The 26,160-nt window shown below is 43.1% G+C and overlaps 1 protein-coding gene across 1 annotated transcript in view; it reads right to left on the bottom strand.

Moving 5' to 3' along the window:
- LOC141155418 (uncharacterized) overlaps window positions 1-25,632 on the bottom strand; it is an 86,836-nt gene extending 61,204 nt beyond the window's left edge. The window contains exons 1-3 of the mRNA XM_073642284.1: window positions 25,611-25,632; window positions 24,471-24,806; window positions 15,892-16,194 (exon numbers count right to left, since the gene is read on the bottom strand). Of these exons, the coding sequence (XP_073498385.1) occupies window positions 15,892-16,194; window positions 24,471-24,806; window positions 25,611-25,632 (661 nt within the window). The remainder of the gene's footprint in view (window positions 1-15,891; window positions 16,195-24,470; window positions 24,807-25,610) is intronic.
- Window positions 25,633-26,160: the final 528 nt, after the last annotated feature.

The following is a 26,160-nucleotide window of genomic DNA, read 5'->3' as shown; positions in this document are numbered from 1 at the left end:
GGAGGTTGAGGAGGCAGAAGCAGTGGAGGAACTTTGACATAAAAAGGATTGACGCACAACTCGTGGGGACGGCAAGACTTGGACAGCAGCCCCTTGTCCTGCTGTCACCATAGTTACCCACTGCCCAGTCAGCGACATGTAACGGCCCTGTCCATGCCTACTCGTCCAAGTGTCTGTGGTGAAATGCACCCTGTCACACACAGAGTTTCTCAAAGAAGCGGTGATGTTGTGTGCGACATGCTGGTGGAGCGCAGGCACACCTTTATTTGAGAAGTAGTGCCGACTGGGCATCTGGTACTGGGGCACTGCGACGGACATAAGGTCTCGAAAATCCTCTGTGTCCACCAGGCGGAAAGGCAGCATTTCTGTAGCCAAGAGCTTGCAGATGGTGAAATTCTACCTCTTAGCTTTCTCATGGCTAGGAGGAAATGGTCTTTTACTTGTCCACATCTGAGGGACCGAGGGCTGGCTGTTGTGCTTAGACAGGGTTGAGAAGGGTGTCCCCGAAAAACTGCCGGTCTGTGAGGAAGATGCAGGCGGACATGTTAGGTTGCCTTGATCCAAAGGTGGTGCTATCAATGTCGGACAGCGCTCAACACCAGCTGGTGTTACCACCTCCAAAGAAAATAATGACCTGCCAATCACACTGGCTGTTGCGGGTAAAGAGGTGGCAGGTCTGCGCCCCAAAACAGGTGTGACTGCTGTCCCCCCAATCACAGAGGATGAAGAGGCCGCGGATGCACAAGATATGGCAGACGGTGGTTGGCCCGGCCGGCTAGGCTGCATTGTAGCACACTGAGCTTCCCACTGCAACTTATGCTTCATGTCCATGTGCCGGTTCATGCATGAAGTACTCAAACTATGTATTTTTTGGCCTCTACTTAGCTTTTGCTGATAAATGTTACAGATAACACGAGTTGGGTCATCTTTATCGATCTGAAAAAATGCCCAGGCTATGCAAGGCTTAGCACCCATGCGACCTGAAGAGCCACCACGACTTGTGGTGAGAGGCAGAGTTGTGTTTGAGGATGCAGTTGTTGACGTGCTTCCAGTACTACGTCTCTGTCCAGGAAGGCGCAACCTGACCTCGTCGTCACTAGCATCTTCCTCCACCTCCTCTGCTGATCTCATCTCTTGGCTGACTGTGGGTTGACAGTAAGTGGGATCTCCAACCTCATCATCATCACCCTGTGCGTTATCACACCCGTTATCCTCAGAGCCAACCTGTTCCTGCCCTGACAATAAACTAAAGTTGTCGCTCCAATCAGGTATTTGAGTCTCATCATCATCTTCCTCATTGTCTCCACCAACAGGAGTTACAGTTTGGGAATGAGGGTCTACATTATGGTCAGAACCTTCTGCGTCTGGTCCTGGATCCGATTCATAAAGATTCTGGGCATCAGTGCAGATCATTTCCTCGTCTGGATTCACAGAAGCGCTGGAGTCGACCTCTGATTCCCAGGCTATAGTATGAGTAAACAGCTCTGCAGACTCAACCATCTGTTCTACCTCATACTCAGACGGGCAGCTGGAGATTTGGGAGCTGTGAGGAAGCAAGTGCGATTGGGGTGACACCTTTGAGGACTGGAGTATTTGTGATGTTGAAGTTGATGTGGAGGAGAGCCCACTTAAAGGAGCACTTGATATCCGTTGAAGCACCTGCTGTTTTTGTGCCTCATCTGGAATTTGTAGCGATTGGCGTGGCTGTAAGAAAGGGATCTTATCACATTGTCCGCTAAAAGAAGTAGACATTTTAGTTTGGCTGGAAGATGGTCTTTCTTCTGCAGATGTTACTGTTGCTTTAACACCTACCCCACGGACACAACCTTTTTTCCCCTTCCCAACACGCCTATTCCCCTTTCCACCAGCAGCAGGCCTTTTTCCACTCATTTTGGTGGTTAACTAATTCACAACTCTGGAGTTGTTTGCACAAAAAAACAATGGATGGGAACCGAGCAGAGCTGAGAGGCCAAACTGTGGTATTAGGCCAAAACTATTGGCTGGGTTAGATGCAGAAAAAAATTATATTCAATTTGCAACCTGATGGAGGTCAGTATAGATGGACTAATAGAGAAAGTCCCACACACAGCTAGAAGCCCAAATATTTTTTCAGAGGTAGATGCAGAAAAAAATTATATTCAGTTTGCAACCTGATGGAGGTCTGTATAGATGGATTAATAGAAAAAGTCCCACACACTGCTAGAAGGCCAAATATTTTTTCACAGCTAGATGCAGACAAAAAAATATTTTCAGTTTGCAACCTGATGGAGGTCAGTATAGATGGACTAATAGAGAAAGTCCCACACACTGCTAGAAGGCCAAATATTATTTCAGAGCTAGATGTAGACAAAAAATTATTTTTAATTTGCAACCTGATGGAGGTCAGTATAGATGGACTAATAGAGAAAGTCCCACACACAGCTAGAAGGCCAAATATTTTTTCAGAGGTAGATGCAGAAAAAAATTATATTCAGTTTGCAACCTGATGGAGGTCAGTATAGATGACTAATAGAGAAAGTCCCACACACTGCTAGAAGGCCAAATATTTTTTCAGAGCTAGATGCAGACAAAAAATTATTTTCAGTTTGCAACCTGATGGAGGTCAGTATAGATGGACTAATAGAACAAGTCCCACACACAGCTAGAAGCCCAAATATTTTTTCAGAGGTAGATGCAGAAAAAAATTATATTCAGTTTGCAACCTGATGGAGGTCTGTATAGATGGATTAATAGAACAAGTCCCACACACAGCTAGAAGCCGAATATTTTTTCAGAGGTAGATGCAGAAAAAAAATATATTCAGTTTGCAACCTGATGGAGGTCAGTATAGATGGACTAATAGAGAAAGTCCCACACACTGCTAGAAGGCCAAATATTTTTTCAGAGCTAGATGCAGACAAAAAATTATTTTTAATTTGCAACCTGATGGAGGTCAGTATAGATGGACTAATAGAGAAAGTCCCACACACAGCCAGAAGCCCAAATATTTTTTCAGAGGTAGATGCAGATAAAAATCATTTTTAATTTGCAACCTGATGGAGGTCAGTATAGATGGACTAATAGAGAAAGTCCCACACACTGCTAGAAGGCCAAATATTTTTTCAGAGCTAGATGCAGACAAAAAAATATATTCAGTTTTCAACCTGATGGAGGTCAGTATAGATGGACTAATAGAGAAAGTCCCACACACTGCTAGAAGGCCAAATATTTTTTCAGAGCTAGATGCAGACAAAAAATTATTTTTAATTTGCAACCTGATGGAGGTCAGTATAGATGGACTAATAGAGAAAGTCCCACACACTGCTAGAAGGCCAAATATTTTTTTAGAGATAGATGCAGACAAAAAATTATTTTTAATTTGCAACCTGATGGAGGTCAGTATAGATGGACTAATAGAGAAAGTCCCACACACAGCTAGAAGGCCAAATATTTTTTCAAAGGTAGATGAAGAAAAAAATTATATTCAGTTTGCAACCTGATGGAGGTCAGTATAGATGGACTAATAGAGAAAGTCCCACACACTGCTAGAAGGCCAAATATTTTTTCAGAGCTAGATGCAGACAAAAAATTATTTTCAGTTTGCAACCTGATGGAGGTCAGTATAGATGGACTAATAGAACAAGTCCCACACACAGCTAGAAGCCCAAATATTTTTTCAGAGGTAGATGCAGAAAAAAATTATATTCAGTTTGCAACCTGATGGAGGTCAGTATAGATGGACTAATAGAACAAGTCCCACACACAGCTAGAAGCCCAAATATTTTTTCAGAGGTAGATGCAGATAAAAATTATTTTTAATTTGCAACTTGATGGAGGTCAGTATAGATGGACTAATAGAGAAAGTCCCACACACTGCTAGAAGGCCAAATATTTTTTCAGAGCTAGATGCAGACAAAAAATTATTTTTAATTTGCAACCTGATAGAGGTCAGTATAGATGGACTAACAGAGAAAGTCCCACACACTGCTAGAAGGCCAAATATTTTTTCAGAGCTGGATGCAGATAAAAATTATTTTTAATTTGCCACCTGATGGAGGTCAGTATAGATGGACTAATAGAGAAAGTCCCACACACTGCTAGAAGGCCAAATATTTTTTCAGAGCTAGATGCAGAAAAAAATTATATTCAGTTTGCAACCTGATGGAGGTCAGTATAGATGGACTAATAGAACAAGTCCCACACACAGCTAGAAGCCCAATTATTTTTTCAGAGGTAGATGCAGATAAAAATTATTTTTAATTTGCAACCTGATGGAGGTCAGTATAGATGGACTAATAGAGGAAGTCCCACACACAGCTAGAAGCCCAAATATTTTTTCAGAGGTAGATGCAGAAAAAAATTATATTCAGTTTGCAACCTGATGGAGGTCAGTATAGATGGACTAATAGAACAAGTCCCACACACAGCTAGAAGCCCAAATATTTTTTCAGAGGTAGATGCAGATAAAAATTATTTTTAATTTGCAACCTGATGGAGGTCAGTATAGATGGACTAATAGAGAAAGTCCCACACACTGCTAGAAGGCCAAATATTTTTTCAGAGCTAGATGCAGACAAAAAAATATATTCAGTTTTCAACCTGATGGAGGTCAGTATAGATGGACTAACAGAGAAAGTCCCACACACTGCTAGAAGGCCAAATATTTTTTCAGAGCTAGATGCAGACAAAAAATTATTTTTAATTTGCAACCTGATGGAGGTCAGTATAGATGGACTAATAGAGAAAGTCCCACACACTGCTAGAAGGCCAAATATTTTTTTAGAGATAGACGCAGACATAAAATTATTTTTAATTTGCAACCTGATGGAGGTCAGTATAGATGGACTAATAGAGAAAGTCCCACACACAGCTAGAAGGCCAAATATTTTTTCAAAGGTAGATGCAGAAAAAAATTATATTCAGTTTGCAACCTGATGGAGGTCAGTATAGATGGACTAATAGAGAAAGTCCCACACACTGCTAGAAGGCCAAATATTTTTTCAGAGCTAGATGCAGACAAAAAATTATTTTCAGTTTGCAACCTGATGGAGGTCAGTATAGATGGACTAATAGAACAAGTCCCACACACAACTAGAAGCCCAAATATTTTTTCAGAGGTAGATGCAGAAAAAAATTATATTCAGTTTGTAACCTGATGGAGGTCAGTATAGATGGACTAATAGAACAAGTCCCACAAACAGCTAGAAGCCCAAATATTTTTTCAGAGGTAGATGCAGATAAAAATTATTTTTAATTTGCAACCTGATGGAGGTCAGTATAGATGGACTAATAGAGAAAGTCCCACACACTGATAGAAGGCCAAATATTTTTTCAGAGCTAGATGCAGACAAAAAATTATTTTTAATTTGCAACCTGATGGAGGTCAGTATAGATGGACTAATAGAGAAAGTCCCACACACTGCTAGAAGGCCAAATATTTTTTCAGAGCTGGATGCAGATAAAAATTATTTTTAATTTGCAACCTGATGGAGGTCAGTATAGATGGACTAATAGAGAATGTCCCACACACTGCTAGAAGGCCAAATATTTTTTCAGAGCTAGATGCAGAAAAAAATTATATTCAGTTTGCAACCTGATGGAGGTCAGTATAGATGGACTAATAGAACAAGTCCCACACACAGCTAGAAGCCCAAATATTTTTTCAGAGGTAGATGCAGATAAAAATTATTTTTAATTTGCAACCTGATGGAGGTCAGTATAGATGGACTAATAGAGAAAGTCCCACACACTGCTAGAAGGCCAAATATTTTTTCAGAGCTAGATGCAGACAAAAAATTATTTTCAGTTTGCAACCTGATGGAGGTCAGTATAGATGGACTAATAGAACAAGTCCCACACACAGCTAGAAGCCCAAATATTTTTTTAGAGTTAGATGCAGAAAAAAATTATATTCAGTTTGCAACCTGATGGAGGTCTGTATAGATGGATTAAAAGAACAAGTCCCACAAACAGCTAGAAGCCCAATATTTTTTCAGAGGTAGATGCAGAAAAAAAATATATTCAGTTTGCAACCTGATGGAGGTCAGTATAGATGGACTAATAGAGAAAGTCCCACACACTTCTAGAAGGCCAAATATTTTTTCAGAGCTAGATGCAGACAAAAAATTATTTTTAATTTGCCACCTGATGGAGGTCAGTATAGATGGACTAATAGAGAAAGTCCCACACACTGCTAGAAGGCCAAATATTTTTTCAGAGCTAGATGCAGACAAAATATTATTTTCAGTTTGCAACCTGATGGAGGTCAGTATAGATGGACTAATAGAACAAGTCCCACACACAGCTAGAAGCCCATATATTTTTTCAGAGGTAGATGCAGAAAACAATTATATTCAGTTTGCAACCTGATGGAGGTCTGTATAGATGGATTAATAGAACAAGTCCCACACACAGCTAGAAACCCAATATTTTTTCAGAGGTAGATGCAGAAAAAAAATATATTCAGTTTGCAACCTGATGGAGGTCAGTATAGATGGACTAATAGAGAAAGTCCCACACACTGCTAGAAGGCCAAAGATTTTTTCAGAGCTAGATACAGACCAAAAATTATTTTTAATTTGCAACCTGATGGAGGTCAGTATAGATGGACTAATAGAGAAAGTCCCGCACACAGCTAGAAGCCCAAATATTTTTTCAGAGGTAGATGCAGAAAAAAATTATATTCAGTTTGCAACCTGATGGAGGTCAGTATAGATGGACTAATAGAACAAGTCCCACACACAGCTAGAAGCCCAAATATTTTTTCAGAGGTAGATGCAGATAAAAATTATTTTTAATTTGCAACCTGATGGAGGTCAGTATAGATGGACTAATAGAGAAAGTCCCACACACTGCTAGAAGGCCAAATATTTTTTCAGAGCTAGATGCAGACAAAAAATTATTTTCAGTTTGCAACCCGATGGAGGTCAGTATAGATGGACTAATAGAACAAGTCCCACACACAGCTAGAAGCCCAAATATTTTTTCAGAGGTTGATGCAGAAAAAAATTATATTCAGTTTGCAACCTGATGGAGGTCTGTATAGATGGACTAATAGAACAACTCCCACACACAGCTAGAAGCCCAAATATTTTTTCAGAGCTAGATGCAGAAAAAAATTATATTCAATTTGCAACCTGATGGAGGTCAGTATAGATGGACTAATAGAATGATGCTATGCCCATAAGATTTTACTTCACTAGGTGCAGTAAAAAAATTGGTATTCTATACACAGGTGGTATATCTTGCAACACAGATAGGCTACTCCACTGACTATCACACTCTGCAATAGGCCAAAAAGGATTAGCTTTGCTAGATTCAGCCAAATGCTGTGAAAAAAACTTGCACAGCACTGGCACAGACCTGCCTGGCAAAAACTGATAGGAACTGATGTAACCTAGTCCTGAAAAGGACTGCAATTACAATTAGTCTTTACTCCCACAATCTATCTATTTAAGAGCACAGACCTGCCTGATAAAAGTCGTAGGAAATGCTGTAACCTAGTCCTTAAAAGGACTGCAATCACAACTATTCCCTACTCCCAAGCTATCTGTAGATTTGTGCGAAAATTAGCTTGAAATTAACAAGGTATAGCGCACACAGCAACAGCGGTGCCGTCTAACACGCAGCTGCAGCAGTGAGAAAATGGTGGCGACGGGGAAATGGCTTGGTCTTATAGGGCAAGGACATGTGACATACACTGCCAATGACACATGTCCTTGCTTGTGTGAAAAAAGCACTTCGCTCCATGTGTGCGCTGCTGATAGGCTGACAGATTGCACCTCCCCACTGTAAATGCGGGAAAGAGAAAAAAAAAATGGAGATCTTCATTATTCCTGCAGAGATCCATCCCCTGCCCCTCCCCCCACCCCGCTGTACACTCAAACTGCGTATTAACATTAATTTTCATCATTACTGAGAAAAAATCCAGTTATGATTTTGGTGCACGATTAGTTATCGAACATAACCTCGAACAGCCAAATTTTTCTCAAATCGTTCGTGTTCGCCGAACGGCTCGAACACCGCCCAAAACAGCTCGAATTTGAGATTGGCGAACAGTTCGAGTAGAACAACGCTCATCTCTACTAAGCAGGAGGTACCTGTGCCAGAAAGCACTACCAAGGACCAGCAGACATTGGTGGAACTTGGATGCCGAGAAGGATGCACCTAAGCCAAAGTCACTGCCGAGAACCAGCTGACGGTACTGGAACTCGGATGGATAGCAGAAGGTACCCATGAAAAGAAAAGTTGCAAGGCTGCGAGCTGGCCACAGTTACCGAATCCCACAGTCCTACAGGGGGTGCTTGTCCTATTGTCACTATGGAACCAGCCTTCATTGCCAGATCCTGCAGCCCACATAGGAGTCACCTAAACTGCAGGCACCAAAGAGTCGGCTAACCCGACCACAACACGACAGGACAACGCATTGGAGGCATAGTGACGTTGACACTACCCGGAAACAGCTGGTGTGCTGGAACCAGGCTGAGCAGGAGGGAGTACCCGTGCCAAAGACACTGCTGGGAAACAGCTGGCGGTGCTGGAGCCCAGCGTAAATACTAAAAACAGAGTGGAGCCAGAGGCGTAATTGGAGCAACTTTAAAATCTGTAGTAGTGTGAATGTGGAGAGAGCAGGAGAATTTGCCGGACACACAGCAGGGGATCAGCTGACGTTACTGAAACCCAATCACACTGGAGCAAGCGTTGACTCTGCAGACGGCACTTCTGAGCAGCAACTAGCCGTATTGGAGCCCAGGGTAAATACTAAAAACAGAGGAGCCAGAGGTGTAATTGGAGCAAGTTTTAAATCAGTAGTACAGTGGATGTGGACAAAGCAGGAGAATTTGCCGGACACACAGCTGGGGATCAGTTGACGTTACTGAACCCCAATAACACTGGAGCAAGCGTTGACTGTGCAGACGGCACTTCTGAGCAGCAACTAGCGGTATTGGAGCCCAGGGTAAATACTAAAAACAGAGGAGCCAGAGGTGTAATTGGAGCAAGTTTTAAATCAGTAGTACAGTGGATGTGGACAAAGCAGGAGAATTTGCCGGACACACAGCTGGGGATCAGCTGACGTTACTGAAAACCAATAACACTGGAGCAAGCATTGACTGTGCAGACGGCACTTCTGAGCAGCAACTAGCGGTATTGGAGCACAGGGTAAATACTAAATACAGAGGAGCCAGAGGTGTAATTGGAGAAAGTTTTAAATCAGTAGTACAGTGGATGTGGACAAAGCAGGAGAATTTGCCGGACACACAGATGGGGATCAGCTGACATTACTGAACCCCAATAACACTGGAGCAAGCGTTGACTGTGCAGACGGCACTTCTGAGCAGCAACTAGCAGTATTGGAGCCCAGGGTAAATACTAAAAACAGAGGAGCCATAGGTGTAATTGGAGCAACTTTAAAATCTGTAGTACAGTGGATGTGGACAAAGCAAGAGAATTTGCCGGACACACAGCTGGGGATCAGCTGACGTTACTGAACCCCAATAACAGGGCAGCAAGTGTTGACTGTGCAGACAGCACTTCTGAGCGCCAACTGGCGGTGTTGGAGCTCAGGGATAATACTGAAAACAGAGGAGCCAGAGGTGTAATTGGAGCAACTTTAAAATCTGTAGTAGTGAGAATGAGGACAGAGTAGGAGAAATTGCCATCCGCACAGCAGGGGAACAGCTGACGTTACTGATCCCCAATAACACGGCAGCAAGTGTTGACTGTGCAGACAGCACTTCCGAGCGCCAACTGGCGGTGTTGGAGCTCCGGGATAATACTGAAAACAGAGCAGCCAGAGGTGTAATTGGAGCAACTTTAAAATCTGTAGTAGTGTGAATGTGGACAGAGCAGAAGAAATTGCCGTCCGCACAGCAGGGGAGCAGCTGACGTTACTGAACCCCAATAACACGACAGCAAGTGTTGACTGTGCAGACAGCACATCTGAGCAGCAACTGGCAGTGTTGGAGCTCAGGGATTACAGTTCAGGTGGTAGAAACATGAACACAACAGGGGACCTGAATACTGTTGCCAACCAGTTATTTATTCTGGAAGAGGACTGGCAATTTCATGCGAGATCCAGGCCTTGTTCATTTAGAGAAAAGTAAGCCGGTCAACGTTATCGGAGGATAGTTGCATGCGACGGTCTGTTAGTACAACACCTGCGGCACTAAAGATGCGTTCCAATAATTCATTAGCAGCAGGGCAAGCTATCACCTCCAATGCATACTGGCTAAGCTCTGGCCATATATCCAGCTTAGAGACCCAAAACTTGAAGGAAGAAAAGCCGTCTGGGAGTACACTGAGAGGGCAAGACATGTAGTCTGTCACCATCTGACGGAAACGTTGCCTCCTGCTGACTGGAGCCGTCTGTGATGGTGTAGACATTTGTGGCGGTGGGGACACAAAACTTTGCCACATTTGGGCCATACTGGTCTTGCCTTGTGCTGAGGCGCTGCTTCTGCTCCCTCTTTTGCAGAGCTTCCTCCACTGCCTCGACGCACTGAGCTGCTTTGTAAAGCACTGGCAGCACTGCTCTCGGTTGGAATGGAGAACATGATGGAATGCACCAGTGCGTCTTGGTACTCCCGCATTTTACGCTCCCGGTTCAACGGTGTTATGAGGCTTTGTAAGTTGTCCCGGTAGCGAGGATCTAGGAGGGTGGACACCCAATAATCAGCCGTGTTGAGAATGTGGGCGATGCGGCGGTCGTTTCTCAGGCACTGCAGCATGAAATCAACCATGTGCTGCTGATTGCCAACTGGCCAAGAAACGCTGTCCCCTGCTTGAGGCGTGATCTCTGCCTGCTCTGCCTCACCCCACCCTCGCTCTAGATACTGACTACTAGAGCATTGTGTACCTCCCTCCTCTGGACAGATGTCTTCCTCCTCCCTTGACACCTCCTCATCCTCCTCACAAAGTGTCCCCTGCCTAGGCCTTTGTGAGGAACCACGTTGCGCAGACTGTAGAGAAGCAGATGGCATTTGTGACTCCTCATCCTCCACCTCTTCCAAAACCTCGTCCCTTAGTGCAGTGTTTTTTCAAGCAGGCAGATAAGGGGGATAGTCATGCTGACTAGTGCATCATCTGCACTCGCCATCCGTGTGGAATAATCGAAGGCACGCAAAACGTGGCAAATGTCCTTCATAGAGGCCCACTCAGTGGTGGTGAAGTGTGAACGGCGCGCACTGCGACTTGTTTGCGCCTGCTGCAACTGGTACTCCATTACTGCTGCCTGCTGCTCACACAACCTCTCCAACATATGTAACGTTGAATTCCACCTGGTGGGTAGGTCACATATGATGCAATGTTCCGGAAGGCGTAATCGGCGCTGCAGAGCTGCAATGCGCGATCTTGCGTTGCTGGAACGCCACAAGTGAGCGCAATCTATGCGGACCTTGTGAAGCAGTGCATTAAGATCCGGATAGTCCCTAAAAAAACTCTGCACGACCAAGTTGAGCACATGTGCCAGACATGGGCTGTGAGTGAGGTTGCCTAGGCCCATAGCTGCCACCAGATTTTGGCCATTGTCACACACTACCATGCCTGGCTGGAGATTCGCTGGCACAAACCACACGTCACTCTGCTGCTTGATGGCATTCCAGAGCTCCTGCGCTGTGTGGCTTCGATTCACGAAAGAAATTAATTTTAATACGGCCTGTTGACGTTTGGCCACGGCTGTGCTCATATTGGTCATCATAACAGGTAACCCGTTCACGGGTCAATGTGGAGGTAGACAGTGACAGCTCCTGCAGCGCTGATTCACAGGAACTGGAGTATGAGGAGGAGTCAATGTGTACAGACTGGATTCCTGCAATCCTTGGAGTTGGCAGATCACGTACAGCGCCACTCTCAAGATCTGTACCCGGTTCCACAACATTTACCCAATGGGCAGTGAGGGAAAGGTATCGTCCCTGTCCATGCTTACTGGTCCACGCATCGGTGGTCAGGTGGACCTTGCTACTGACGGCGTTTTGTAGTGCATGTTTAATTTTTCCCGCCACATGCTGTTGCAGGGCAAGGACGGCTTGCCTGCTGAAATAAAAGCGGCTGGGCACGTTGTATTGTGGGACTGCCAATGCCATAAAGTTACGGAAGGTGTCAGTCTCCACCAGCCTGAATGATAGGATTTCAAGGGCCAGTAGTTTAGCAATGCCAGCATTCAGAGCCTGTGCTCGGGGGTGGTTTGGCGAGTATGGGCGCCTTTTCTCCCATGCCTGTGCTAACGATGGCTGTAGACTGGCCTGGGAGTGTGAGGATGACTGGGAAAGTGGTGCTGTGGGTGGAATTACACTGTGTCTTTGTACAACAGTGCCAGAGATTCTTCCATGGCGATCCTGTGAGGAAGCCAAACCAGCTGCGTGTGAGCTGGAGGAAGAGGCTACAACACGAGCTGAAGAGGTGGTAGGTGGCGCTGTAGGTTGGCCTAGGTCTTCAGTATGTTTTTGTAACTCCACCACGTGCTTGGTCCGCACATGTTTCCACATATTTGTGGTATTGAGGTTGCTGACACTTTTCCCTCTTTTCACCTTCTGATTATACAGCTTGCATTTGACAAAGCAAATGTCATCTGCAACTGTGTCAAAAAAGGACCAGGCACTGCAAGTCTTGGGAGCGCCCGCTTTGGATTTTGGAACAGCCATGCTCCTAATGGGTGCCGAAGTGGAGGCTACAGGCAACCAAGTCTGCCCCCTCCCTCTCCCTCTCCCTTCTTTTTGGGCCGTTCGGGGAATCTCTTCCTCAGAGCTGCTCCCACCACCTTCCTGTCCCTCACGCCATGATGGGTCAAGGACCTCATCATCTACACCACCCTCTTCAAACAACTGCTTCTCCTGGGTAGTCTTGACAGCACAGTACGCACCAGAAAGTGGCACCTGAGTCTCATCATCAGATGCGTACTGAGGTGTGCTGCTGACCATAGGCACTGGCCCACCCTCCTCTTCAGATTCAGAGAGACAAAACGGTTGCGCATCACTGCATACTACCTCTTCTTCAAATTCTCGAATTCAGCTTGGCTGGCCCCCTCTTTCCAAGCCAAGAGATTCAGAGAACAGAAGTAGAGATGGCTCCTGTCCAGGGCTCTCTTACTGCCTGGCCAATTTGGCAGGTGGTGAAGAGACAGATGGGTGCTCTTCAGTGCTCAGGAGCTGAGAGGATCTAGAACTAATTGAAGTCGATGCGTTAACTGCCATCCATCCGACAACGACTTCAGTTTGGATCTCCTGCAGCAGTGGGGTACAGCTAGCTCCTACAAAGCTGCGCATAAAGGACTGTTCCCTGGTAAAACTGTGGGATGCTGAGTCACTGGTGCCCGCAGCAGGCACAGAATCCCCACGTCTTCTCCCTGCCGGCACAGAATCCTCACATCCTCTCCCTGCAGAAACTCCACGCCCACGCCCACAACCACATGCCTTACTCCCTGCCTTCTTCATCTTGATAGACTGATAAAAATAGGCAGAAAAGTACTAAGGGCTTAGTGTGCTTATTCCTGAACAGCTGCTAACAGGTATAAGAAATTTTATAAAGTGTGGACTAGACTTTAATATGAGCTAATGTGGCCTACACAACTGTAAAGTGGAATGTTTGGTGAACTTTATTTAGGTTTTCTTTGTCACAAAAAAACACTGGATGTGCCCAAAGATGTAATACCGATAGTATCACAAACTTTTTGTAGCTATTACAATGTAGGAAGGTAACCTACAATGCAATAGATGAGGCTACAAAAAATAGGCTAATACTAATCTGGCTGGGGCTGCAGGGCACAATGCTGCAGAAAGGCTCCTCTATCTACTCCTATAGTGTGTTTGGAACCAATGTAGCTGAATAAGGATGGAACCACCACACTAAAAGGAGAAATCCGGAAAAATTATGAATTAGCAAAAAAGGACAATGTATGAGGCAGTGAAACACACTGAGTGCACTACAACCAGACTTGGCTGAAACACACACTACAGGGTGAGCTGCACTCACACACACAGACCTTGCAGACAGCGGTGAACAGTGCAGATGCAGAGCACTGTGCACTAGCGCTGCAAGACCAAAAAAATGTCTCTATCTACTCCTATATAGTGTGTTTGGAACCAATTTAGCTGAATACGGATGAAACCACCACACTAATAGGAGATATCAGGAAAAATTATGAATTGGCAATAAAGGACAATGTATGAGGCAGTGACACACACTGAGTGCACTACAACCAGACGTGGCTGAAGCACACACTACAGGGTGAGCTGCACTCACACACCAGACCTTGCAGACAGCGGTGAACAGTACAGATGCAGAGCACTGTGCACTAGCGCTGCAAGACAAAAAAAATTCTCTATCTACTCCTATATAGTGTGTTTGTAACCAATTTAGCTGAATACGGATGGAACCACCACACTAATAGGAGATATCAGGAAAAATTATGAATTGGCAAAAAAGGACAATGTATGAGGCAGTGACACACACTGAGTGCATTACAACCAGACGTGGTTGAAGCACACACTACAGGGTGAGCTGCACTCACACAGAGAGACCTTGCAGAAAGCGGTGAACAGTACAGATGCAGAGCACTGTGCACTAGCACTGCAAGACAAAAAAAAATTCTCTATCTACTCCTATATAGTGTGTTTGGATCCAATTTAGCTGAATACGGATGGACCCACCACACTAATAGGAGATATCAGGAAAAATTATGAATTAGCAAAAAAGGACAATGTATGAGGCAGTGACACACACTGAGTGCACTACAACCAGACGTGGCTGAAGCACACACTACAGCGTGAGCTGCACTCACACACACAGACCTTGCAGACAGCGGTGAACAGCACAAAGAACTGTGCACTAGCGCTGCAAGGCACAGCGATTTATAAAGTAGCTTGGGTAAAGTAGAATAGACCAAATAGGTAGCTAAAACGGTCCCTCAGAACAACAGCGTCCTATCCCTAACTGAATTCACAGCAGAGTGAGCTGAAAATGGCGGCGGCGGCTTTTATAATGCATCATGACATCATTTCAGCAGCCAATCACAGCCATGCCATTAGTTAAGATGCCTACATGCCTAACAGGATGTGCCCACACTTCTTAGGATCCTCATTGGCTGAATAAAATGAAACTGGCTCATTGCATTATGGGAACTTACGATTCCGGTATACGATATTGTAAAAGTATCGGAATTAAGTATCGGAATTCCGATACTGCGAATATCGGCCGATACCCGATATTTCAGTATCGGAATGCTCAACACTACTTGTCACTTTTCCATGTGTTAGTTGTGTCTTCTGATCAGTTTGTCAGCTTTTGGACACCTTTGAAGGTGTTTTCTATGTATTTCTATGTGTTTTTGTTTGCCTGCCATTGGTTTTAATGGTGTTCGAAGGTGTTCGACGAACAGTTCGGCAAACATACGTGTGTTCGACGAACCGAACCGAATTCGAACACTACGGGGGTGACTCAACACTAATCATAAACTGTTAAAGTAAATGTGATGACCTTAAAGTATCATGGATTAAACAACGTAGATAAATGAGATATATATACCAGTGATTAGCTGCAGAGCATTGCAAGTAACATGGAGATACAATGTAGATTTCAGAAGTGATAACACGGAGCAGAGGAGTGAGATATATATACCAGTGATTATCTGCAGAGTATTGCAAGTAACATGGAGATACAATGTAGATAGACACAGACCCTTGCTGATCTGTGTGGATCTACAGTAGTTCTGCTTGAATTCAGTCACATTTTTTCTATTTATGCTCTGGAGAACTTTAAATTAGAGATGAATCGTTTGGCTGCTAAGTAAATCTCCATTGAAAATTTGGGGAAGCTGGTGAAATTGAATTTCAAAACATTCACTTATCAATAGATATTTCTATTTATAAAATTAGATAAAAGTACAATGAATTCCACATCCAGGACATATTATTACATTACCTTTTTCTGTTATTACCCAATGGACACTGATAGGAGATGAACCAAGCCAAACTTCACAGGTGACCTTCTCTATATTGTTCCAGTTGTCTCCAGGTAGTGAAATGAAGTTCATAATTGTCCATGTTCCATTTGACTCCATTTTAGAGATTGTCCGGCCCCTGTGTTGTCTTCCAGAAACGTTCCAGGTTATATGAACTGTATCACGAGCCTCATGTACCACACAAGTCAGTTGTAATAAGCTATAAGTGCTTGGAGGCTGAAGAAGAGCAAGAATATGGACCGAGCTTTTGGGAGTGGACTTGTCTGCACAAGGAAAAATGACATATAGTGAAAGTGAGATTAAAGAAGACAAAATAATAAGCTCATATCTATAGATTTGAAAATGTCATGTTATTACCGGTCATTGTCCTGCGATGTGACTTTTTGTGCCTGCAAAGGACGGTCACTTGCTTAAAAGTTGTGAACCTTTAAGAATTTTGCATATTTTTGCATAAATTTAACCTAAAACTAAATCAGGTTTTTACACAAGTCCTAATGTAAGGTTTTAATATAGGACATGAGGACCAACCTGATTTGGGTACACTTTGCCATTGGTGGGATGGCTTTTACGCTTTTAACCCCTTCCCGGTGGGGCCAATTTCAGTTTTTGCGTTTCTGTTGTTTCCTCCCCTTCTTCCCAGAGCCATAACTCTTTTATTTTTCTGTTCACATAGACATACGAGGGCTTTTTTTTTGTATGACAAGTTTAACTTTTGAATGAAACTATTTATTTTACCACACAGTGTACTGGAAAATGGGAAAAATTCCAAGTCCGGTGAAATAGTGAAAAAAGCACAATTCAGACATTTTTTTGGGGAAATTGTTTTTGCAATGTACATTTTGTGGTAATAATGATCTTGCAACATGGTTCCACTCATCAGTATGATTACGTAGATACCCAACATGTCCAGTTTTTTATTATTTTAGTGCTGAAAAAAATCAAAAGTTTGCAAAAAAAATTGGGGGGGTTGCGTCGCCATTTTCCGAGACCTGTAACATTTTTATTTTTCAGCTGATGCAGCTGTGTGATGGCTTATTTTTTGCAGGGCAAGACAAAGTTTTTATTAACGGCAATTTGGGATAGATGTAACTTTTTGATCGCTTTTTACAGCCTTTTTTGTGGAATTATGGCTACCAAAAAAATGTGATTTAGGCGTTCTTGAATTTTTTAGTTTATGGTGTTTATCAATTGGGTTGTTTTTTATATTTTGATAGATCTGACTTTCTTGAATGCGGCGATACCACATATGTGTATTTTTTTTATTTACTTATTTTAAATGGGGGAAAAGAGTGGTGATTTGAAATTTTAGGTTTTTTATTTTTTTCATATTTTTTTAAACATTTTTTTACTCTAATACACAGCTATCACCTGCCAGGTATAGGGCGTGCTTGCTGAGTGAGCCCGATCCACACACCCACTTCCGACTTGAGCCGTACATAGTTCCATGGGTTGAAAAAAGACCTCGGTCCATCAAGTTTAACCTTCCTCCCCCAATTGTACATTTTGTCGTTAAATTATCTATAACCCACAGTGCTATGTGTATCGAGGAAATCATCCAGCCCTTGTATAAAGCTGTTATAGTGTCAACCATCACTACCTCTTGTGGTCGGCGTTCCACAGTCTGACTGCTCTGACTGTTAAGAACCCTTTCCTGTTTAGGTGCCGGAATCGCCTTTCTTCCACCCGTAATGAGCCCACTGTTCCTTAGTGTGGTCTTTGGAGGGAATAAGTCATGTGACGTCCTTTGTACTGACCACACATATAGTTATACATGCAAATGAGATCCCCTCTGAGGTGTCGTTTTTCTAAACCAAACAAGCTCAACTTTTCCAACCTCTCTTCATATGAGTGGCCTCCATCCCGTGTAATAATCTAGTTGCCCGCTCTAGAACTGACTCTAAATTCTGAATATCCTATTTAAAATGTGGAGCCCAAAACTGGATCCCATATTCCGGATATGACCTCACCAGTGATTTATAAAGGGGTAACAATACTTTGGGATCGCAAGACTTTATTTCTCTTTTTATACATCCTAAAATCTTGTTTGCTTTTACGGCTGCTGCCTGACATTGAGTACTGCTGCTCAACTTACTTGTAACCAAAATACCCAAGTCCTTCTCCTGTTCTGTAGTCCCGAGTATACTCCTATTTAATGTGTATGTAGCAGTAGGATTACTCCATCCTCGGTGCATTACTCTACATTTATCTACTTTAAACCTCATCTGCCAACTGTTTGCCCATTCAGTCATCTTATCCAGGTCTTAATATATAAAAAGTTTCAGCCAGTTCACCTGAGCAGTCCAAAGAATGGAGCATGGAAATTCTTCCTGACCAGACACCTACAATAATAACAATAATTTCATGAATCACTATAATTGACTAGGTTTTTCTTGTCATGTTTTTAGGATATTTGTGCTAGTTTCAGGGTTCATACTTGGTTTTTAACTGTTTGCATCTTGCTGTTATTTTCTGTATGTAATTTAACATGCTGGTAATCACCTGTTGGGTCATTGAAGGTAATGATCTCACCTGGGTGATTTTTTTGGTTTGTCAGCATGTTATTTAAATGGTGTGTTAGCATTTGTCCAGCAGCTTTGAAAAAGATCGCTTCTGAGCGATCGAATCGCGTTGCTGAAAATGTCCTAGTAACAGCTATTCAATTGCACCTGTATCTCAGTTTTATTTATTCATTCCTTCATTTTTGGATGGAGTAATTTTTATGATTTTTTTCTAATAAAGTTGCTACTTTAAAAATTCCTTGTTTCCTCGGATCCTAGAGCTGTTTACCTTTTTGGTTTCTTCATCTTATCCAGATCGTTCTGCAATATTGTAATGTCAAGATCAGATTTCAATATCCTACATACAGTAGTTTGGTGTCGTCAGCAAAGACTGACACTTTATTCTCAATCCCATCCCCAAGGTCATTAATAAAGAGGATAAAAAGAATCAGCCCCAGTATAGATCCATGCGTCACCCCACTGCTCCCAGTACAGATCCCTGCGGTCACCACTGCTCCCAGTACAGATCGCTGAGGTCCCCACTGCTCCCAGTACAGATCCCTGCGGTCCCCACTGCTCCCAGTACAGATCCTTGTGGTCCCCACTGATCCCAGAACAGATCTCTGCGGTCCTCACTGCTCCCAGTACAGATTAATGTGGTCTCCAGTGCTCCCAGTACAGATCCCTGCGGCCCCCACTGCTCCCAGTACAGATCCCTGCGGCCCCCACTACTGCCTGTACAGATCCCTGCGGCCCCTACTGCTCCCAGTACAGATCCCTGCAGTTCCCACTGATCCCAGTACAGATCCCTGTTGTCCCCACTGTTCCCAGTACAGATCCCTGCGGCCCCCACTGCTCCCAGTACAGATCCCTGCGGCCCCCACTACTGCCTGTACAGATCCCTGCGGCCCCTACTGCTCCCAGTACAGATCCATGCATTTCTCACTGATCCCAGTACAGATCCCTGTTGTCCCCACTGTTCCCAGTACAGATCCCTGCGGCCCCCACTGCTGCCTGTACAGATCCCTGCAGTTCCCACTGATCCCAGTACAGATCCCTGTGGTCCCCACTGCTCTCCAGTACAGATCCCTGCAGTCCCCACTGATCCCAGTACAGATCCCTGCAGTTCCCACTGATCGCAGTACAGGTCCCTGCGGTCCCTACTGCTCCCAGTACAGATCCCTGCGGTCACCACTGTTCCCAGTACAGATCCCTGTGGTCCTCACTGATACTAGTACAGATCCCTGCGGCCCCCACTGCTCCCGGTACAGATCCCTGCGGTCCCCACTGATCCCAGTACAGATCCCTGCAGTTCCCACTGATCCCAGTACAGATCCCTGTGGTTCCCACTGCTCCCAGTACAGATCCTTGTGGTCCCCACTGATCCCAGAACAGATCCCTGCGGTCCTCACTGCTCCCAGTACAGATTAATGTGGTCTCCAGTGCTCTCAGTACAGATCCCTGCGGCCCCCACTGCTCCCAGCACAGATCCCTGCGGCCCCCACTGCTGCCTGTACAGATCCCTGTGGCCCCCACTGCTCCCAGTACAGATTCCTGCGGTCCCCACTGCTCCCAGTACAGATCCCTGCAGCCCCCACTGCTCCCAGAACAGATTCCTGTTGTCCCCACTGTTCCCAGTACAGATCCCTGCGGCCCCCACTGCTCCCTGTACAGATCCTGGTGATCCCCACTGATCCCAGTACAGATCCCTGCAGTTCCCACTGATCCCAGAACAGATCCCTGCGGTCCCCACTGCTCCCAGTACAGATCCCTGCGGTCCCCACTGATCCCAGTACAGATCCCTGCAGTTCCCACTGATCCCAGTACAGATCCCTGCGGTCCCCACTGCTCCCAGTACAGATTAATGTGGTCCCCAGTGCTCTCAGTACAGATCCCTGCGGCCCCCACTGCTCCCAGTACAGATCCCTGCGGCCCCCATTGCTGCCTGTACAGATCCCTGCGGCCCCCACTGCTCCCAGTACAGATCCCTGCGGTCCCCACTGCTTCTAGTACAGATGCCTGCGCTTCTCACTGATTCCAGTAGAGATCCCTGTGGTCCCCACTGCTCCCAGTACAGATCCCTGCAGCCCCCACTGCTCCCAGTACAGATCCCTGTTGTCCCCACTGTTCCCAGTACAGATCTCTGCGGCCCGCACTGCTGCCTGTACAGTTCCCTGTGGTCCCCACTGCTCCCAGTACAGATCCCTGCGGTCCCCACTGATCCCAGTACAGATCCCTACAGTTCCCACTGATCCCATTACAGATCCCTGTTGTCACCACTGCTCCCAGTACAGATCCCTGTGGTCCTCACTGATCCTAGTACAGATCCCTGTGGTCTCCACTGCTCCCAGTACAGAACCCTGCGATCCCCACTGCTCCCAGTACAGATAGCAAATCTATTAAAAAAGAAAAACTGAAATATCACATGGTCAGAAGTATTCAGACCCTTTGCTCAGTATTGAGTAGAAGCCCCCTTTTGAGCTAGTACAGCCATGAGTCTTCTTGGGAATGATGCAACAAGTTTTTCACACATGGATTTGGGGTTCCTCTGCCATTCTTCCTTGCAGATCCTCTCCAGTTCCGTCAGGTTGGATGGTGAACGTTGGTGGACAGCCATTTTCAGGTCTCTCCAGAGATGCTCAATTGGGTTTAGGTCAGGGCTCTGGCTGGACCAGTCAAGAATGGTCACAGAGTTGTTCTGAAGTCACTCCTTTGTTATTTTAGCTGTGTGCTTAGGGTCATTGTCTTGTTGGAAGGTGAACCTAGGGCCAAGTCTGAGCTCCAGAGCACTCTGGAAGAGGTTTTCATCCAGGATATCACTGTAATTGGCTGCATTTATGTTTCCTACAATTGCAACCAGTCATCCTGACCCTGTAGCTGAAAAACACCCCCATAGCATGACACTGTCACCACCATGTTTCACTGTTGAGATTGTATTGGGCAGGTGATGAGCAGTGCTTGGTTTTCTCCACACATACCGCTTAGAATTATCACCAAAATGTTCTATCTTTGTCTCATCAAACCACAGAATCTCATTTCACATAGTCTGGGAGTCCTTCATGTGTTTCTGAGCAAACTCTATGCGGGCTTTCATATGTCTTGCACTGAGGAGAGGCTCCGTCGGGCCACTCTGCCATAAAGGCCCGACTGGTGGAGGGCTGCAGTGATAGTTGACTTTGTGGAACTTTCTCCAATCTCCCTACTGCATCTCTGGAGTTCAGCCACAGTGATCTTGGGGTTCTTCTTTACCTCTCTCACTAATGCTCTTCTCCCACGATTGCTCAGTTTGGCTGGACGGCCTGGTCTAGGAAAACTTCTGGTGGTCCCAAACTTCTTCCATTTAAGGATTATGGAGGCCACTGCGCTCTTAGGAACCTTGAGTAATGCAGAAATTCTTTTGTAACCTTGGCCAGATCTGATCCTTGCCACAATTCTGTCTCTGAGCTCTTTGGGCAGTTCCTTTGAGCTCATGATTCTCATTTGGTCTGACATGCACTGTGAGCTGTGAGGTCTTATATAGACAGGTGTGTGCCTTTCCAAATCAAGTCCTATCAGTTTAATTAAGCACAGCTGGATTCCAATGAAGGAGAAAAACCATCTCAAGGAGGATCACAAGGAAATGGACAGCATGTGACTTAAATATGAGTGTCTGAGCAAAGGGTCTGAATACTTATGACCATGTGATATTTCAGTTTTTCTTTTTTAATTAATATGCAAAAGTTTCTACATCTGTTCTTTTCAGTGAAGATGGGGTGCTAAGTGCACTTTAATGAGAAAAAAATGAACTTTTTAGAATTTACCAAATGGCTGCAATGAAACAAAAAGTGAAAAATGTAAAGGGGTCTGAATACTTTCTGTACCACTTTATCCCTGAAGTATAGTCACAGTAGGGTGTTAAATTCAAGCACTAGTATAAACAGATATTACTAGTACTTATTATCAATCTAGCATAGATTTAATAAGTCCACACTAGTGTCACTGAAATCTCATTTATTTGGAACACTCATACAATAAAATGCGTGCCCCTCAAAACTACAGAGTGAAAAGTTGAATGAGATACACAGAGGCTTAGAGTTAGATACACCCCAGCTTTATCAGAGCGTCGAGATTATTTTATCCCAACTACTGCAGCATAGGGTATCTAGCCTAATTACTAATGCAATCACAACTAAACCCTACATACATGAAGTAATAGTCAGCCCTACGCGTTTCATGAATATAGGGTTTAGTTTTTTTTACAGTAGTAATTAGGCAATCAGTGATTTTTTTTTTATTAATATTATCAGTTGTAAAAGTCCCTTGTCAAAATCACATACCAAAGTCCCTTGTCAAAGTCACTTTATCAAAATCACTTATCAAAGTCACTTATCAAAATCAGTTCTCAGACAGGGTATTTAGCCTCAATCTGACATCATTCTGATGTTTGACATTGATATCTGATCATGTCCTAAAATGGACACTGTAGTCATGAATCCGTGCTGATTAGCATTTATTATATTATTCTCTGCGATGTAACTCTGCAGGTCATCTCTTATGATGCCCTCAAAAACTTTGCACACTCCTGATGTCAAACTTACCGGACTTACATCTACAGCAGATGTTGAAAGGGGGTTAAAATGGTGTTTACTAAGTTCCCTGTGTTTTAGACAGAGTCCTAGTAGATAGATAACGATAACAAAATAAAAAATAAAATATTAGACTTTGCAATTTTTTTTTATTAGGAATAGCGATCCAAGTCTGTGTGTGACAAAAGTATGTGAACCTTTATTTTTAGCATCTGTTATGATCGTCTAGGGCAGCAATAACTGCGTGTAAACGTTTCCGGCAATTATTGATTTGTCATGCATATCGGCTTGGAGGAATTTTAGCAGATTCCTTCCTATAAAGCAGCTTTAACTCTTATGCTGGGGTTTTTCTCCCATGAACGGCTCAATTCAGGTTCTCACATAATATACTGTATAAATAAGATTAGGTCCAGGACTGTGACTTGTCCATTCCAAAATGTACTTTTATTCTTCTGTAACCATTCTTTTGTAGAATGTCTTGTGTGCTTTAAGTTGTCTTGCTGCATGAAATACAATCTCTTGAAATTCAGCTCATGGACAGTTGTCCTGACATTTTCTTTTAGAATTAGCTGGTAGAGTTCAGAATTTATTGATCCATCAGTGATGGCAGCCGTCCTGGCACAGATGTAGCAAAACAGACCAAAGCCAAGATATAACTTCCATTGTATTTCATAGATGGTATAAAGTTTTTATGCTGTAATGCAGTGTTTTTCATTCCCCAGACATAACATTTCTCATTTAAACAAAAATTGCTCTATTTTGGTCTCATCAGTCCACAAAAAAAAATTGTTGTAATAGACTTCTGGCTTCTCTTTTTGGAGAGCAGTGGCTTTCGCCAAGCAATCCTACTTTGAAACAATTGTTATTTAGTGTCCTTATGATGGTGGACTCATGAATATTTTCATTACTTTTTGTGAGAGAGGCCTTTGGTTGCTTAGAGTTACCTTTGGTTCCTTTGTGAGTTTGCGGACCATTATACGCCTTGCTTTGGTAGTGATCACTGTTGGTTGGCCATTCTTGGGCAGGGCAGTAATGGTTCTTAGTTTCCTCCATCTGAACAGAATCTGTCTGACTGGTCATGGGTGGAGTATACTCTTTAGAAAAGATTTTGTAAACTTTTCCAGCCTGATGAGCATCAACAAACCCTCTGCTGTTTGTGCCATGATACACTTCCATAAATGTGTTGTGATGATCATACTTTGATACATCTCTGTCCTTTAAATTAAACAGGTCACCCACTCACACCGAATTATTATTCCATTAATTGAAAACACCAGACTTTAATTTCACCTTCAAATTATCTGCAAATTTTAAAGGTTCACATACTTTTGCCACTCTCAGACATGTGATTTTGAGTCATTTTCCTCATTAAAAAATGACAAAGTCTAATATTTTTTACTCGTTTGTTTGATTTGATTCTTTTCATCGAATTTTCAGACTTTTGTTTAATATTCTAATATTTTCTCCATTTCTTACCTCCAGAATTCAAATATGATCCGTTTCCAAAAATGTAATGATCAACATAGTTAAGTGCACAGAAATAAACCCCAGAGTCATTGTGTTGACTATTAGATATGGCTAATTCAGAGAAGCCTTTATCATATTTACAGATATATTTGTGTGTATTATTATCAATAACACATGATTTCACTAATAAAGGACGTTCATTGTAGATCCATTTCCTTTGGAACCAATAGATCTGAAGACCATTATCAGTATGTTCACTGGACACACAGGGAATGACTGCGGTGGTGTTAACTTCTACTGATATAGCATTCAGTGGCTGATACACGACCAAGTGACCGGAGATCACTGAAAGACACAAGAGTCAATGCTTAAGTCCTAGCTCAGTACTAAAATCATAATAAAATATATTTTTTTCTGCCTTTAAAAGGTTTCATTTAAAAAAAATTTACGGCTGCAGAACTACGGAGAGGCAAGGAAGAAAAAAGTGACCAGTCTTTAAAGATCCTTTCAGGCTCGGTCATATTGAATATTTTACATTGAAATTATTTTCTAGAGATATTTTTTGATATTTGTAATAAAAATTATTTTTCGGATCCCGTTTTGCCTCCATCTTTGTGCAGCGGCTGCACCTGAGGCAAATTACACAACAATACAGAAATATTTCAGAATATAATCAGGCTCATACATGCTCAAGTCCTAAAGCGGGACTAATGGACGTTAAAGGGCAAAAAAGTTTTTAAAAATGTATCAAAATCCAAAAATAATTGCAAAAATATATATGCGAACAAAACCCCATTAAAATGACTTTATTTAAAAAAAAGTAAGAAAAATAAATGGGGCACATAATATATCACCATGTCTATAATGACCAGAGCTAGATAATGATCATTTTATTAAATGCCATAAAAAGGAAAATTCATCATTTCAGTTTTTTTGTTCTTCCCATAAAAAAACGATGAATAAGTCTTATACAGGCAAAGTGGAACAAATGAAAACTCTGCTTGGCTTGTAAGAAGCAATCCTACTAATGCCTCATTCACATGCAAGAAAAACGGACTGATTATTTTGATCAGAGATTGATCAGAGATTGATCAGAGATTGATCAGAGTGTCATCTGATTTTCTCATGGAGAAAAAAAAAATTCTCTACCTTCTCCGTTCTGATAATCCATGAAAATCAAACCGCACTCGGATGAATAAATCCTAATCAATAAATAATATGTATCCAAAATCCCCAGGAGGTGTCATTAAAAGATACGACATGTCTCACAAATTAAACAAGCCCTTATAAAACTGTATCAATAAAAATGGAAAAATGTTCTGGTTTTTGGAATACGACGATAAAAAATATATTTAAAAAGTTGCGGAATCTTCAAGGTGCAAAATAAGTGACTCTTTAAGGGTCTAATTTAATATCTAACTATTTGTCTAAATGTTTATTTTTTAAATCATATTATTATGACCCAAATATCTTGTCATTCACAAAACTGTCACACAGAATGTACAAAATACATAAAAAATATCATATGGAAATGTTACTAAAAAATATCATAAAAATTGCATATAATATAATAAGGATAAAGTGACATTTGTTACCTTGTAAGAACAGGAGTATATAGACTGCAGCCATATCTGCTCAGCACAGGGGTCCGGTACACACTGGATATTACTGCACATTGTACAGGTCTATACTCCCCCTA

Source organism: Phyllobates terribilis, unplaced genomic scaffold, assembly GCF_046119375.1.
Source record: "Phyllobates terribilis strain yellow unplaced genomic scaffold, ASM4611937v1 Scaffold_7__3_contigs__length_470593459, whole genome shotgun sequence".
Taxonomy (NCBI): Eukaryota; Metazoa; Chordata; class Amphibia; order Anura; family Dendrobatidae; genus Phyllobates; species Phyllobates terribilis.
This window is presented reverse-complemented; position numbering and strand designations above follow the sequence as displayed.